The sequence below is a fragment of the Balaenoptera acutorostrata genome, chromosome 4 (assembly GCF_949987535.1).
Source record: "Balaenoptera acutorostrata chromosome 4, mBalAcu1.1, whole genome shotgun sequence".
NCBI lineage: Eukaryota > Metazoa > Chordata > Mammalia > Artiodactyla > Balaenopteridae > Balaenoptera > Balaenoptera acutorostrata.
The window spans coordinates 12,273,029-12,288,737 of NC_080067.1; the positions used below are offsets into that span (position 1 = coordinate 12,273,029).

Consider the following 15,709-nt stretch of genomic DNA (forward strand, 5'->3'; position numbering starts at 1 on the left):
AGCTTTCTTTTGATTTCCATTTGCATGGAATATCTTTTTCCATCCCCTCACTTTCAGTCTGTATGTGTCCCTAGGTCTGAAGTGGGTCTCTTGTAGACAGCATATATATGGGTCTTGTTTTGATTTCCATTCAGCCAGTGCATGTCTTTTGGTTGGAGCATTTAATCCATTTACATGTAAGGTAATTATCATTATGTATGTTCCTATTACCATTTTCTTAATGTTTTGGGTTTGTTTTTCTAGGTCTTTTCTTTCCCTTGTGTTTCCCGCTTACAGAAGTTCCTTTAGCATTTGCTGTTTAGCTGGTTTGGTGGTACTGAATTCTCTTACCTTTTGCTTGTCTCTAAAGGTTTTATTTTCTCCGTTCGAATCTGAATGAGATCCTTGCTGGGTAGAGCAATCTTTGTTGTAGTTTTTTGCTCTCATCATTTTAAATATGTCCTGCTACTCCCTTCTGGCTTGCAGAGTTTCTGCTGAAAGATCAGCTGTAATCTTATGGGGATTCCCTTGTATGTTATTTGTTGCTTTTCCCTTGCTGCTTTTAATATTTTTTCTTTGTATTTAATTTTTGATAGTTTGCTTAATATGTGTCTTGGCATGTTTCTCCTTGGATTTATCCTGTATGGGACTCTTTGTGCTTCCTGAACTTGACTGATTATTTCCTTTCACATATTAGTGAAGTTTTCAAGTATAATCTCTTCAAGTATCTTCTCAGACCCTTTCTTTTCCTCCTCTTCTTCTGAGACCACTGTAATTCAAATGTTGGTGCATTTAATGTTGTCCCAGAGATCTCTGAGACTGTCCTCAATTCTTTTCATTATTTTTTCTTTATTCTGCTCTGCAGTAGTTATTTCCACCATTTTATCTTCCAGGTCACTTATCCATTCTTCTGCCTCAGTTATTCTGCTACTGATTCTTTGTAGAGAACTTTTACTTTCATTTATTACATTGTTCATCGTTGTTTGTTTGCTCTTTAGTTCTTCTAGGTCCTTCTTAAACGTTTCTTGTATTTTCTCCCTTGTATTTCTAAGATTTTGGATCATCTTTACTATCATTACTCTGAATTCTTTTTCAGGTAGACTGCCTATTTCCTCTTCATTTGTTTGGTCTGGTGGATTTTTACCTTGCTCCTTCATCTGCTGCATTTTTGTCTGTCTTCTCATTTTGTTTAACTTACTGTGTTTGGCATCTCCTTTTCACAGGCTGCAGGTTCATAGTTCCTGTTGTTTTTGGTGTCTGTCCCCAGTGGCTGAGGTTGGTTCAGTGGCTTGTGTAGGCTTCCTGGTGGAGGGAACTGGTGACAGTCTTCTGGTGGGTGGGGCTGGATCCTCTCTTTCTGGTCATCATGGCTGCAGCCGGTGGTGTGTTTTTAGGTGTCTGTGAACTTAGTATGATTTTATGCAGACTCTTCTAATGGGTGGAATTGTGTTCCTGTCTTGTTAGTTGTTTGGCATGGGGCATCAAGCACTAGAGCTTGCTGACTGTTGCGTGGAACTGGGTCTTACCATTGAGATGGAGATATCTGGGAGAGCTCTCGCATATTGATATTATGTGGGGCCTGGAGGTCTCTGCTCGTCCAATGTCCTGAACTCGACTCTCCCACCTCAGTGATTCATGCCTGACACCAGGCTGGAGCACCAAGACCTTGTCAGCCACATGGCTCAGAAGAAAAGGGAGAAAAAGTAAAAGAAAAAATTTTTTTAATAATTTAAAAAATTATTCAAATAAAAAATAATAATAATAAAAAGAAGAGAGAAACAAAACCAATAAACAAATCCACCAATGATAACAAGTGCTGAAAACTATACTAAGATAAACATAAAAATCAGAAACCAGTCAGTTGCAGACAGCAAACCCAAGTCTACATTTGCTCCCAAAGTCCACCGCCTCAATTCTGGGATGATTAATTGTCTATTCAGGTATTCCACAGATGCAGGGTACATGAAGTTGATTCTGGGGATGTAATCTGCTGCTGCTGATGCTGAATGGAGAGATTTCCCTTTGTCTTCTTTGTTTGCACAGCTCCTGGGGTTCAGCTTTGGTTTTGGCCCCACCTCTACATGTAGGTCACCCTCAGGCATCTGTTCCCACCCAGACAGGACAGGGTTAAAGCAGCAGCTGATTATACGTCTCTGGCTCATTCAGGCCGGGGGGAGGGAGGGGTACGGTAATTATAATTGGAATGCGGGGCGAGCCTGCAGTGGCAGAGGCCGCCATGACATTGAAACAGCCTGAGGCGTGCCATGTGTTCTCCCAGGGAAGTTGTCCCTGGGTCACAGGACCCTGGCAGTGGCTGGCTGCACAGCCTCCTTGGGGGGGTGTGTGGATAGTGACCTGTGCTTGCACACAGGATTCTTGGTGGCTGCAGCAGCAGCAGTAGCATTTCATGCCCATCTGCGTGGTCCGAGCTGATATCTTCAGCTCCCACCCATCTCTGGAGCTCATTTAGGTGGCACTCTGCCTTCTGTGGGCAGACAGGGAAGGAATCCCCTCTCCTCGTGCACCCCAAAACAATTATCTCTTGCCTCTTAGGCAGGTCCAGACTTTTTCCCAGACTCCCTCCCAGCTAACTGTGGCACACTAGCCCCCTTCAGGCTGTGTTCATGCAGCCAACCCCAATCCTCTCCCTGGGATCTGACCTCCGAAGCCAGAACCTCAGCTCCCAGCCCCCACCCATCCCAGCAGGTGAGCAGACAACCGTCTCAGGCTGGTGAGTGCTGGTCAGCACTGATCCTCTTTGAGGAGATCTCTTCTCTTTGTCTTCTGCAACCCTGTTGCTGCACTCTCCTCCATGGCTCTGAAGCTTCCCCCTTCCACCCCCGTCTCTGCCAGTGAAGGGGCTTCCTAGTGTGTGGAAACGTTTCCTCCCTCACAGCTCCCTCTCAGAGGTGCAGGTCCAGTCCCTATTCTTTTGTCTCTGTTTTTTCTTTTTTCTTTTGTCAGCATTCGATAGGAGTTGTTCCACATGTAGATATATTTTTGCTGTATTTGTGGGGAGGGATGTGATCTCCACGTCTTACTCCTCTGCCATCTTGAAGGTACCCCCCCCAAATCACTTTAAATTATCCCAGAAAATAATGCTATATAAAGATTACCTGGAATTTTGTGTTTCAAGAATATACATAAAACCCTGGAATATTAGTCATATTAGTGCCAAAAATTGCTTACTTTTCTCTGTCTTTCTTTTTTGATCACATTGCATCCTTAATGATGGCCTGATGCTTTCTATTTCATAAACTTCAAGAATTATGAATGAATAATTATGAATAAATGCATAATGCATATATGCATAAGTGAGTGAATGAATATAGACTTTTGAAGTTGCATTTCTTCTTTAAAACTTCTTAGGTAATCTTCAGTGAATTTCTGATTTAGGGTTCTAGTCAGCAGGCTTCTACAAAAGAAGCAGATAAAAATTTCAAATGCAATGGAATTTGCTTGAGTTAATTTTTGATGTTTTCTGATTAAAGGATTTATTTCTGCTTTACTGTCTTGTATACATTCTGAGGACAATTCCAACCTGGCTTATTTCTGGTCTTTTTGATTACATGCAGGATGTGAATACATGAAGGTCGATATCATGTTTCTGGTGGATGGTTCTAGCAGTATAGGATCCGAAAATTTTGGGAAAATGAAAACCTTCATGAAAAACCTGTTAGCTAAGGTTCGGATTGGCCCAGACAAAACCCAAATTGGTGTCATTCAATTCAGCGATTATAATAGGGAAGAATTCCAGCTTGATAAATACTATACACAAAAAGAAATTTCTGATGCAATAGACAGAATGTCTCCCATCAACAAAAACACTTTGACTGGAAGTGCACTAACCTTTGTGGATCCATACTTCACTGAGCCCAAGGGGGGCCGTTCAATGGTCAAAAAGTTTCTCATCCTCATCACTGATGGAGAAGCCCAAGATGATGTGATAGACCCTGCAAAAGCTCTTCGGGACAAAGGTGTGGTCATCTTCTCTGTCGGGGTGTACGGGGCCAATAGAACTCAGCTGGAGGAGATCAGTGGGGACGGCAGCCTGGTCTTCCAAGTTGAGAGCTTCGATGATCTAAAGGCAATAGAGAGTAAACTCATCTTCCGTGTGTGTGCTCTTCATGGTAAGTGACCCTGTTATCCTTCAGGACTCAAGGGTGTGAGCTGTTGACTTTATAGTGGGGTGAACAGTGACTTGGACACTGGGCTTGGCCTCCAACTGGACTTTGGTATTAAATTTTGGTCTTATCTATGCTATGTTAAAATACCCATGACCTCAGGAACATATATACAAAATACCAAGGCATATTCTAGAATAACAGTTTTGTCAACTAATTTGGCAAAATGTACTCTGATTTTGATGACTTTAAATATATTCCAAGAAGGTCTCAGAATTTTACATTAAATTTTCAACTCTTTAATACCTGCATACCTAGATTTTCCAGAGCCAATTTTTAATCCCATATGATTCCCCAAATTGTTTCTTGGCTACCTATAACCATTATTAAGCAGTAAATAGAAATACAAATTGATCTTCCTCTTGGTTAAATTAAAACCAATATCCTAAGCACAGTATCCCCCCAACAAAAACCCTCTGTATTTTAAAGTTATAGTGTATATTTTCATTACTTCACATTATTCTCTTACCCTCTATCAGCTAAGTATCATGTATCAGCTGTTCGTGTGTCTATCCCTTTGGAAAATTTTAATTTGATACTTTTTTTAAAACAATTGCTTGGGGTCATCACTTTTATCTGACAAACTGTAATCCTTTTCAAATTGAATTGAGCAACCTTCAGTTTGAGCCCATCAGTTTTAATGAATCGAGTAAGAACTTGCTATAAATCCACATGTAAGGCTAACAGCACCTGTGCTATTAAATCTACCACATGCGGAGGAGATTAACCAAGATGGCGGAGTAGAAGGACGTGCTCTCACTCCCTCTTGTGAGAGCACCAGAATCACAACTGGCTGCTGGACAATCATTGACAGGAAGACCCTGGACTTCACCAAGGAGGACACCCCACGTCCAAGGACAGAGGAGAAGCCACAGTGAGACGGTAGGAGGGGCGCAATCAGAGTAAAATCAAATCCCATAACTGCTGGGTGGGTGACTCACAGACTGGCGAACACTTATACCACAGAAGTCCACCCACTGGAGTGAAGGTTCTGAGCCCCACCTCAGGCTTCCCAACCTGGGGGTCCGGCAAAGGGAGGAGGAATTCCTAGAGAATCAGACTTTGAAGTCTAGTGGGAATTGATTGCAGGACTGTGACAGGACTGGGGGAAACAGAGACCCCACTCTTGGAGGGCACACACAAAGTAATGTGTGCATCGGGACCCAGGGGAAGGAGCAGTGACCCTGGGGGAGACTGAACCAGACGTACCTGCTGGTGTTGGGGGGTCTCCTGCAGAGGCGAGTGGTGGCTCTGTTTCACCGTGGGGATAAGGACACTGGCAGCAGAGGTCCTGGGAAGTTCTCCTTGGCGTGAGCCCTCCCAGAGTCTGCCATTAACCCCACCAAAGAGCACGGGTAGGCTCCAGTGTTGGGTTGCCTCAGGCAAAACAACCAACAGGGAGGGAACCCAGCCCCACCCATCAACAGTCAAGTGGATTAAGGTTTTACTGGGCTCTGATCGCCACAGCAACAGGGAGGGAACCCAGCCCCACCCATCAACAGTCAAGTGGATTAAGGTTTTACTGAGCTCTGACCGCCACAGCAACAGTCATCTCTACCCACCACCAGAGCCTCCCATCAAGCCTCTTAGATAGCCTCAACCATCAGAGGGCAGACAACAGAAGCAAGAAAAACTACAATCCTGCAGCCGGTGGACCAAAAACCACAGTTACAGAAAGACAGAGAAGATGAAAAGGCAGAGGGCTATGTACCAGATGAAGGAACAAGAAAAAACCCCAGAAAAACAACTAAATGAAGTGGAGATAGGCAACCTTCCAGAAAAAGAATTCAGAATAATGATAGTGAAGATGATCCAGGACCTCGGAATAAGAATGGAGGCAAAGATTGAGAAGATGCAAGAAATGATTAACAAAGACCTAGAAGAATTAAAGAACAAACAAACAGAGATGACCAATACAATAACTGAAATGAAAACTACACTAGAAGGAATCAATAGCAGAATAACTGAGGCAGAAGAACGGATAAGTGACCTGGAAGACAGAATGGTGGAATTCACTGCTGCGGAACAGACTAAAGAAAAAAGAATAAAAAGAAATGAAGACAGCCTAAGAGACCTCTGGGACAACATTAAACGCAACAACATTCGCATTATAGGGGTCCCAGAAGGAGAAGAGAGAGAGAAAGGACCAGAGAAAATATTTGAAGAGATTATAATCGAAAACTTCCCTAACATGGGAAAGGAAATAGCCACCCAAGTCCAGGAAGCGCAGAGAGTCCCATACAGAATAAACCCAAGGAGAAACACGCCGAGACACATAGTAATCAAAGTGGCAAAAATTAAAGACAAAGAAAAATTATTGAAAGCAGCAAGGGAAAAACGACAGATAACATACAAGGGAACCCCCATAAGGTTAACAGCTGATTTCTCAGCAGAAACTCTGCAAGCCAGAAGGGAGTGGCATGAAATACTTAAAGTGATGAAAGGGAAGAACCTACAACCAAGATTACTCTACCCAGCAAGGATCTCATTTAGATTTGATGGAGAAATCAAAAGCTTTACAGACAAGCAAAAGCTAAGAGAATTCAGCACCACCAAACCAGCTCTACAACAAATGCTAAAGGAACTTCTCTAAGTGGGAAACACAAGAGAAGAAAAGGACCTACAAAAACAAACCCAAAACAATTAAGAAAATGGTCATAGGAACATACATATCGATAATTACCTTAAACGTGAATGGATTAAATGCCCCAACCAAAAGACATAGACTGGCTGAATGGATACAAAAACAAGACCCATATATATGCTGTCTACAAGAGACCCACTTCAGACCTAGGGACACATACAGACTGAAAGTGAGGGGATGGAAAAAGATATTCCATGCAAATGGAAATCAAAAGAAAGCTGGAGTAGCTATACTCATATCAGATAAAATAGACTTTAAAATAAAGAATGTTACAAGAGACAAGGAAGGACACTACATAATGATCCAGGGATCAATCCAAGAAGAAGATATAACAATTATAAATATATATGCACCCAACATAGGAGCACCTCAATACATAAGGCAACTGCTAACAGCTATAAAAGAGGAAATCGACAGTAACACAATAATAGTGGGGGACTTTAACACCTCACTTACACCAATGGACAGATCATCCAAAATGAAAATAAATAAGGAAACAGAAGCTTTAAATGACACAATAGACCAGATAGATTTAATTGATATATATAGGACATTCCATCCAAAAACGGCAGATTACACGTTCTTCTCAAGTGCACACGGAACATTCTCCAGGATAGATCACATCTTGGGTCACAAATCAAGCCTCAGTAAATTTAAGAAAATTGAAATCATATCAAGCATCTTTTCTGACCACAACGCTATGAGATTAGAAATGAATTACAGGGAAAAAAACGTAAAAAAGACAAACACATGGAGGCTAAACAATACGTTACTAAATAACCAAGAGATCACTGAAGAAATCAAACAGGAAATAAAAAAATACCTAGAGACAAATGACAATGAAAACACGACGACCCAAAACCTATGGGATGCAGCAAAAGCGGTTCTAAGAGGGAAGTTTATAGCTATACAAGCCTACCTAAAGAAACAAGAAAAATCTCAAGTAAACAATCTAACTTTACACCTAAAGAAACTAGAGAAAGAAGAACAAACAAAACCCAAAGTTAGCAGAAGGAAAGAAATCATAAAGATCAGAGCAGAAATAAATGAAATAGAAACAAAGAAAACAATAGCAAAGATCAATAAAACTAAAAGTTGGTTCTTTGAGAAGATAAACAAAATTGATAAGCCATTAGCCAGACTCATCAAGAAAAAGAGGGAGAGGACTCAAATCAATAAAATCAGAAATGAAAAAGGAGAAGTTACAACAGACACCGCAGAAATACAAAACATCCTAAGAGACTACTACAAGCAACTTTATGCCAATAAAATGGACAACCTGGAAGAAATGGACAAATTCTTAGAAAGGTATAACCTTCCAAGACTGAACCAGGAAGAAACAGAAAATATCAACAGACCAATCACAAGTAATGAAATTGAAACTGTGATTAAAAATCTTCCAACAAACAAAAGTCCAGGACCAGATGGCTTCACAGGTGAATTCTATCAAACATTTAGAGAAGAGCTAACACCCATCCTTCTCAAACTCTTCCAAAAAATTGCAGAGGAAGGAACTCTCCCAAACTCATTCTATGAGGCCACCATCACCCTGATACCAAAACCAGACAAAGACACTACAAAAAAAGAAAATTACAGACCAATATCACTGATGAATATAGATGCAAAAATCCTCAACAAAATACTAGCAAACAGAATCCAACAACACATTAAAAGGATCATACACCACGATCAAGTGGGATTTATCCCAGGGATGCAAGGATTCTTCAATATACGCAAATCAATCAATGTGATACAGCATATTAACAAATTGAAGAAGAAAAACCATATGATCATCTCAATAGATGCAGAAAAAGCTTTTGACAAAATTCAACACCCATTTATGATAAAAACTCTCCAGAAAGTGGGCATAGAGGGAACCTACCTCAACATAATAAAGGCCATATATGACAAACCCACAGCAAACATCATTCTCAATGGTGAAAAACTGAAAGCATTTCCTCTAAGATCAGGAACGAGACAAGGATGTCCACTCTCACCACTATTATTCAACATAGTTCTGGAAGTCCTAGCCACGGCAATCAGAGAAGAAAAAGAAATAAAAGGAATACAAATTGGAAAAGAAGAAGTAAAACTGTCACTGTTTGCGGATGACATGATACTATACATAGAGAATCCTAAAACTGCCACCAGAAAACTGCTAGAGCTAATTAATGAATATGGTAAAGTTGCAGGTTACAAAATTAATGCACAGAAATCTCTTGCATTCCTATACACTAATGATGAAAAATCTGAAAGAGAAATTATGGAAACACTCCCATTTACCATTGCAACAAAAAGAATAAAATACCTAGGAATAAACCTACCTAGGGAGACAAAAGACCTGTATGCAGAAAACTATAAGACACTGATGAAAGAAATTAAAGATGATACCAACAGATGGAGAGATATACCATGTTCTTGGATTGGAAGAATCAACATTGTGAAAATGAGTATACTACCCAAAGCAATCTACAGATTCAATGCAATCCCTATCAAATTACCAAGGGCATTTTTTACGGAGCTAGAACAAATCATCTTAAAATTTGTATGGAGACACAAAAGACCCCGAATAGCCAAAGCAGTCTTGAGGCAAAAAAATGGAGCTGGAGGAATCAGACTCCCTGACTTCAGACTATACTACAAAGCTACAGTAATCAAGACAATATGGTACTGGCACAAAAACAGAAACATAGATCAATGGAACAAGATAGAAAGCCCAGAGATTAACCCACGCACCTATGGTCAACTAATCTATGACAAAGGAGGCAAAGATATACAATGGAGAAAAGACAGTCTCTTCAATAAGTGGTGCTGGGAAAACTGGACAGCCACATGTAAAAGAATGAAATTAGAATACTCCCTAACACCATACACAAAAATAAACTCAAAATGGATTAGAGACCTAAATATAAGACTGGACACTATAAAACTCTTAGAGGAAAACATAGGAAGAACACTCTTTGACATAAATCACAGCAAGATCTTTTTCGATCCACCTCCTAGAGTAATGGAAATAAAAACAAAAATAAACAAGTGGGACCTAATGAAACTTCAAAGCTTTTGCACAGCAAAGGAAACCATAAACAAGACCAAAAGACAACCCTCAGAATGGGAGAAAATATTTGCAAATGAATCAACGGACAAAGGATTAATCTCCAAAATATATAAACAGCTCATTCAGCTCAATATCAAAGAAACAAACACCCCAATCCAAAAATGGGCAGAAGACCTAAATAGACATTTCTCCAAAGAAGACATACAGACGGCCACGAAGCACATGAAAAGATGCTCAACATCACTAATTATTAGAGAAATGCAAATCAAAACTACAATGAGGTATCACCTCACTCCTGTTAGAATGGGCATCATCAGAAAATCTACAAACAACAAATGCTGGAGAGGGTGTGGAGAAAAGGGAACCCTCTTGCACTGTTGGTGGGAATGTAAATTGATACAGCCACTATGGAGAACAATATGGAGGTTCCTTAAAAAACTAAAAATAGAATTACCATATGACCCAGCAATCCCACTACTGGGCATATACCCAGAGAAAACCGTAATTCAAAAAGACACGTGCACCCGAATGTTCATTGCAGCACTATTTACAATAGCCAGGTCATGGAAGCAACCTAAATGCCCATCAACAGACGAATGGATAAAGAAGTTGTGGTACATATATACGATGGAATATTATTCAGCCATAAAAAGGAACGAAATTGAGTCATTTGTTGAGAAGTGGATGGATCTAGAGACTGTCATACAGAGTGAAGTAAGTCAGAAAGAGAAAAACAAATATCGTATGTTAATGCATGTATGTGGAACGTAGAAAAACGGTACAGATGAGCCAGTTTGCAGGGCAGAAGTTGAGACACAGATGTAGAGAATGGACATATGGACACCAAGGGGGGAAAACTGCGATGAGGTGGGGATGGTGATGTGCTGAATTGGGCGATTGGGATTGACATGTATACACGGATGTGTATAAAACTGATGCCTAATAAGAACCTGCAGTATAAAAAAACAAACAAAACAACTAATACTAAACTTTCATTGGGTTATTTGTATGGAAATATGTTAATATAAATGTTTCAGACATTACATGAAATTTCTAAAAATCTTATATTTGTATTTGTATGGAAATATGTATGGAAATATGTTAATATAAATGTTTCAGACAGTACATGAAATTTCTAAAAATCTTATATTTGTATTTGTATGGAAATATGTATGGAAATATGTTAATATAAATGTTTCAGACATTACATGAAATTTCTAAAAATCTTATATTTGTATTTGTATGGAAATATGTATGGAAATATGTTAATATAAATGTTTCAGACATTACATGAAATTTCTAAAAATCTTATATTTGTATTTGTATGGAAATATGTATGGAAATATGTTAATATAAATGTTTCAGACATTACATGAAATTTCTAAAAATCTTATATTTGTATTTGTATGGAAATATGTATGGAAATATGTTAATATAAATGTTTCAGACATTACAGGAAACGTCTAAAAATCTTATATGTTCTGGTATAATGTTATAAGTAATAATCCTAGTTATTACTTTAAAATGTATATCTCAGAAATAACTAATTTTCTTGTCAACTGCATTATTATGAACTTTCATCAAATCTTTAACCATGGTCATTTTTAAGTCTTTTGTCATTTACAGACAGTTCTGGGTGTACTCTGATGATTTTGCAAATATGTTCCTATAAAAGAGTTTCATCTTCAAGAAATTCATGGAAAAGACTCTGACAAGTACAGGTTTCTGGTAACTGACTGTACTGCTGAACTGAATGAATAAGCATTTTCAGAACTCTAATGAAAAACTGATGAACTCATAAAAGTGCTAACAAAAGATCAAGATGAAAAAAAAGAAATTAATTACATGGGACTGAGTGAACTGATGAGGATGAGTATAATTTTTGTGACTTTCTGTCTGAATTAAAAAAAAAAAATCCCACAAGGACTCAGAGGAAAAGAATATACAAATCAATTTTCACTGCAAAGTAAAGGAGCTGTTACAGTGGAGGATTACTGGACTGAATGTCAATGTTATGACATAGTATAAGTGTGTTTCATGTTTGGTAATTGCAATCATTGTTGCTTTTGTTGTGGTCATCCATGTACAATGCTTGGTGTCAGTCTATCTATCTCTTGTAAAAATAAAAAAAAAAAAAAAAAAAAAAAAAAAAAATCTACCACATGCTGTTGTTATCTGTGTTTTGGATACAACTAAGGGAACAAACCGAAGCATTAGTAATTGTATATTGTTCCTCTGGCAACAGAGGCCTCCTCTGGACTTTGTTCTTCAGGATTATGTGTTTCAAAATTTCAGAAAGTTAACAAATAAGATGTCTTAGTATAAACTCTGAGCTTTAGGCAATAGCTCTAAGATTTCTCTTGGAACAGCTTAACTGGAATTTTTTTTTCTTCCTCCAATAATGGCAGTGATTCCCAAATTCTTGGGATTGTGGAGACATTCTAAGAAAGGCTTACCTTAAGGCCACAGCCCCACCTTTGAAATCCAAAGGGTTCTTTCTGGCCTTTCTTCATTTTGAGAAATGTAATGTTTGTGGAGACCCTGTCTATAGCATGAGGTGAAGTTTTAGCTGACTCATACATTAGATCAATTCATAAATATTTATCAAGTCAACTCATAAATATTTATCAAGTTATGTTTAGTCACCAAATCACACTGGGTTGTTTTTCTGACATAGCCTGGGCTCATCCACAGTGGATGAGACTTGAAATTTTGAGGCCTCATTGCCAGAAATAAGGATTGGAGGTAAGATAGGCAGGTGGAGGGTGAACCTTTGGGAAGCATGTGCTTAAGTTACTTAGGGAAGGAAAAGAGTGGAAACAAGCTCACACTTTGGAGACTGAGCCAGAGTGGTTGCTTGGCTTCTAACGTGGAAGAGGGCTTGGGGCTGGGGTGAGGTGACAGGAGACTTAGCTCTCCCCCTACGTGGGCTTTTCTGGGTTCCAATTTGAGAAGTCAGGGGAAGGAATACATATAAATACAAAGAGGCATGGTGCACATGGGAAAGTTTATCTACTAGAAGATGAGGAGACAGCTGGAGCCTGAAGGAGCAGGATGAAACTCCCAGTTTATCCACTGAGCCCCTGCCCCTTTCAAAACTACAGGCCAGTCTGGCAAACATTAGTTGTGTCTCACCACTATACTACATTGAATTACCTTCTGACATTCCCTTCCAGTTGAAAGCCTGCTTAGCAAAAGGTGTTGCACGACCCGATGAAATTTAGCAGAATAGAGTCGGGAGGCATGAGGAGCACCAATCTGATCACGGAGTTACATAGATAAGGATGCCAGTGTCCTTGGAATCATGATGTGGGCAAGTTGTACATCTCTCAGCCCTCAGCTTCCTTCTCTTTAAAATGGCAACAGTACCTAAGTGAAGTGCAGTATCTGGCACGTGGGAGGGACGTGGCAAACGTAGTTGGCTTCCCTTCTAGTCTGTCTGTGCAGATCACACTGCAGAAAGTTTGTGATGCCTGCTCTCTTCTCCTTTCAGATTGTAAAAGTATTAGACAGTTAGACGTTGTGTTTGTGCTGGACCATTCAGGCAGCATCCTGCCCCAAGACCAAGAAAGCATGATCAACGTCACTATCCATTTGGTGAAGAAATCGGATGTTGGCCCGGACAGAGTTCAGTTTGGAGCGCTCAGATACTCGGATCATCCTGAGGTTCTCTTCTACCTCAATACGTACTCAAACAGATCAGCCATCATTGAGCATCTGAGGAGGCCCAGGGGCACGGGAGGGAATACCTTCACTGCCAGGGCTCTGAAGCATGCAAACAACCTGTTCATGGAGGAACATGGCAGCCGTCTCAAGCAAAACGTGAAGCAGATGCTGATCATCATCACAGATGGGGTATCCCATGACCGAAATCAGCTCAGTGACGTGGCTTCGAAATTAAGAGCCAAAGGCATCATCATCTATGCAGTGGGTGTAGGAAAGGCCGAACAAGAAGAACTGGAGACTATGGCGGGGAATAAAAACTATACTATCCACGTCAGTAATTTCAACAAACTGAAAGATATTTACCTGCCTCTGCAAGATAGTATGTGTACCAATGCACAAGAGGGTAAGTTGGGCTGTTAAAGTTTCTACAGGGATAGCAATACAAGTTTACACAAAAAATAAATGATAACTTGGCTTCCCATTACCTGGGTGTCACAGGATGAACATTTCTCTGCTCAGGCTACCAGTTTTCTCATTTCTGAAAGAAATGCATTATTGATTAAGCAAGAGCCTAAAGGTCCTTTGCCACCATACTGAAGACATTATACAAGAAGGTTTCAGAAGCAGTCCTTGCTATCTGGCCTCCCTGTTTCCTTTTTCTTGGCAGAAAGGACTCTTCTTAGGGCCATATTCACCTTTCCTCATTTCACAGCTGCCCATTTGCTTAATGACCCCAAGTGCAACTACTCGGTATCAGTTTCAGGCCAAACTCAAGTGGAGAGTTTCATGGTTTAAACAGATAGACTTTTGTCTTCAAAGTTCCAGGGCCCTCTAAATGAGATTGTCAGCATCCTGTAGGGCCATTGGAAGTCCAAGTGGTATAGTGAGCTTTTCCGGATAAAGGCCAGGAATGGGGTAATAGAGACTGGCTGCTAGGAACCAGGAGGGAAGGGCCAAAGCTGATCCATGAGATACCCCGGGGCAGGAGGGGCTGGAGGCATCACATCTGAGTGAGGAAAGGGTGAGATTTGTCACCTGACCTCAAAGCAGCAGTTATTGACAAGTCATCTAGGAGATCTCTGTGCCTCCTTGGAAGGCTGGAATCCTGGCCAGATATTAGTCTAGGCCTCCCGACATGGCAGATGCATCAATCAACCAGCTAACTTCCTTTCTTCTTTCCTCTTCCCTCCTTTCTTCTGACTTCCTTCTCTTTTTCCTTTCCTCCTCCCTTCCTTCCTCTCTACTAGTTTGAAACCTGCTTTTGTATCCAACAGAAATCATGTTTTTACAACTGACATTAACTCACTCTCATCTCTGTGAAATAGTCCAACCCCAAACAAAACCTCCCCCCATATCCTGTGTCGGACCAGCATTTGCTGGGCTGTGTGAAACTACTTCTGCCCTCCACAGCTCTACTTTACTTAAGTAAGCAATAAATACATCTTCTTGGTTTCAGATACTGAATAATGGTATCATCTTTAAGAAAAACATGACTTTTCCCAAGGGAGTGGGGCCAGCTCAATTCTTGCACCTGTCTGGTCCTTCCCTAGACTCTCACCCTTGCCATCTGTCCTGCTGCCTTCCAGACCATCCTTAGCACGGAGTGATCTTTCTGATACACACTGCGTTGTGTCACTGATCTGCTCACAGGTTACAGTTCCTAAACTCCTGAGATCCACGTAGCCCCTGCTGACATCTCCCACCTCACCTCTTGCCCCCCATTTCACAGTATCTCCCATCATCCTGAAATTCCTCCATCTTTGCATGCATCATTCCACCCACCGCGAACACACCAGCCTGCCACTTCCCTTGGCTGCACCTAGCTTATCTGTCACATCCAGCCTTTATTTGCCAGTTTCCTGACCCAGCACCCGGCAGTGTCCCAACCGTGTCCCTCAACTCCTGCACCTTCTATTTCTCCTAGTGGTAGCACTTAACACATACTTGCTGTTTCCTTATCTGTACCCATCACAAGACTACAAGCTCCTTGGGCAGGCTTGGGCTCTTGTTTATCACTGGGTCCTCACCAAATCTAGGACATTACTAGGACTACAGTCTTTTCCTAGGAATATGGGGACTGCTTTCTTCTCATCTTCCACACCTGTCTTTTTGGAGGTAGATGCTGAGATGGAGTTTGGGATGCAAGAATTTTATTAGGGAGGCACAGCTGTGAAAGAAAGA

At 40.5% G+C, this 15,709-nt stretch overlaps 1 protein-coding gene across 1 annotated transcript in view; it reads left to right on the top strand.

Moving 5' to 3' along the window:
- The window catches only part of COL6A5 (collagen type VI alpha 5 chain), a 111,592-nt gene that overhangs the window by 18,272 nt on the left and 77,611 nt on the right, over positions 1-15,709 (top strand). Inside the window, exons 5-6 of the mRNA XM_007166984.2 lie at positions 3,555-4,109; positions 13,356-13,931. Coding sequence (XP_007167046.2) covers positions 3,555-4,109; positions 13,356-13,931 — 1,131 coding nt within the window. The remainder of the gene's footprint in view (positions 1-3,554; positions 4,110-13,355; positions 13,932-15,709) is intronic.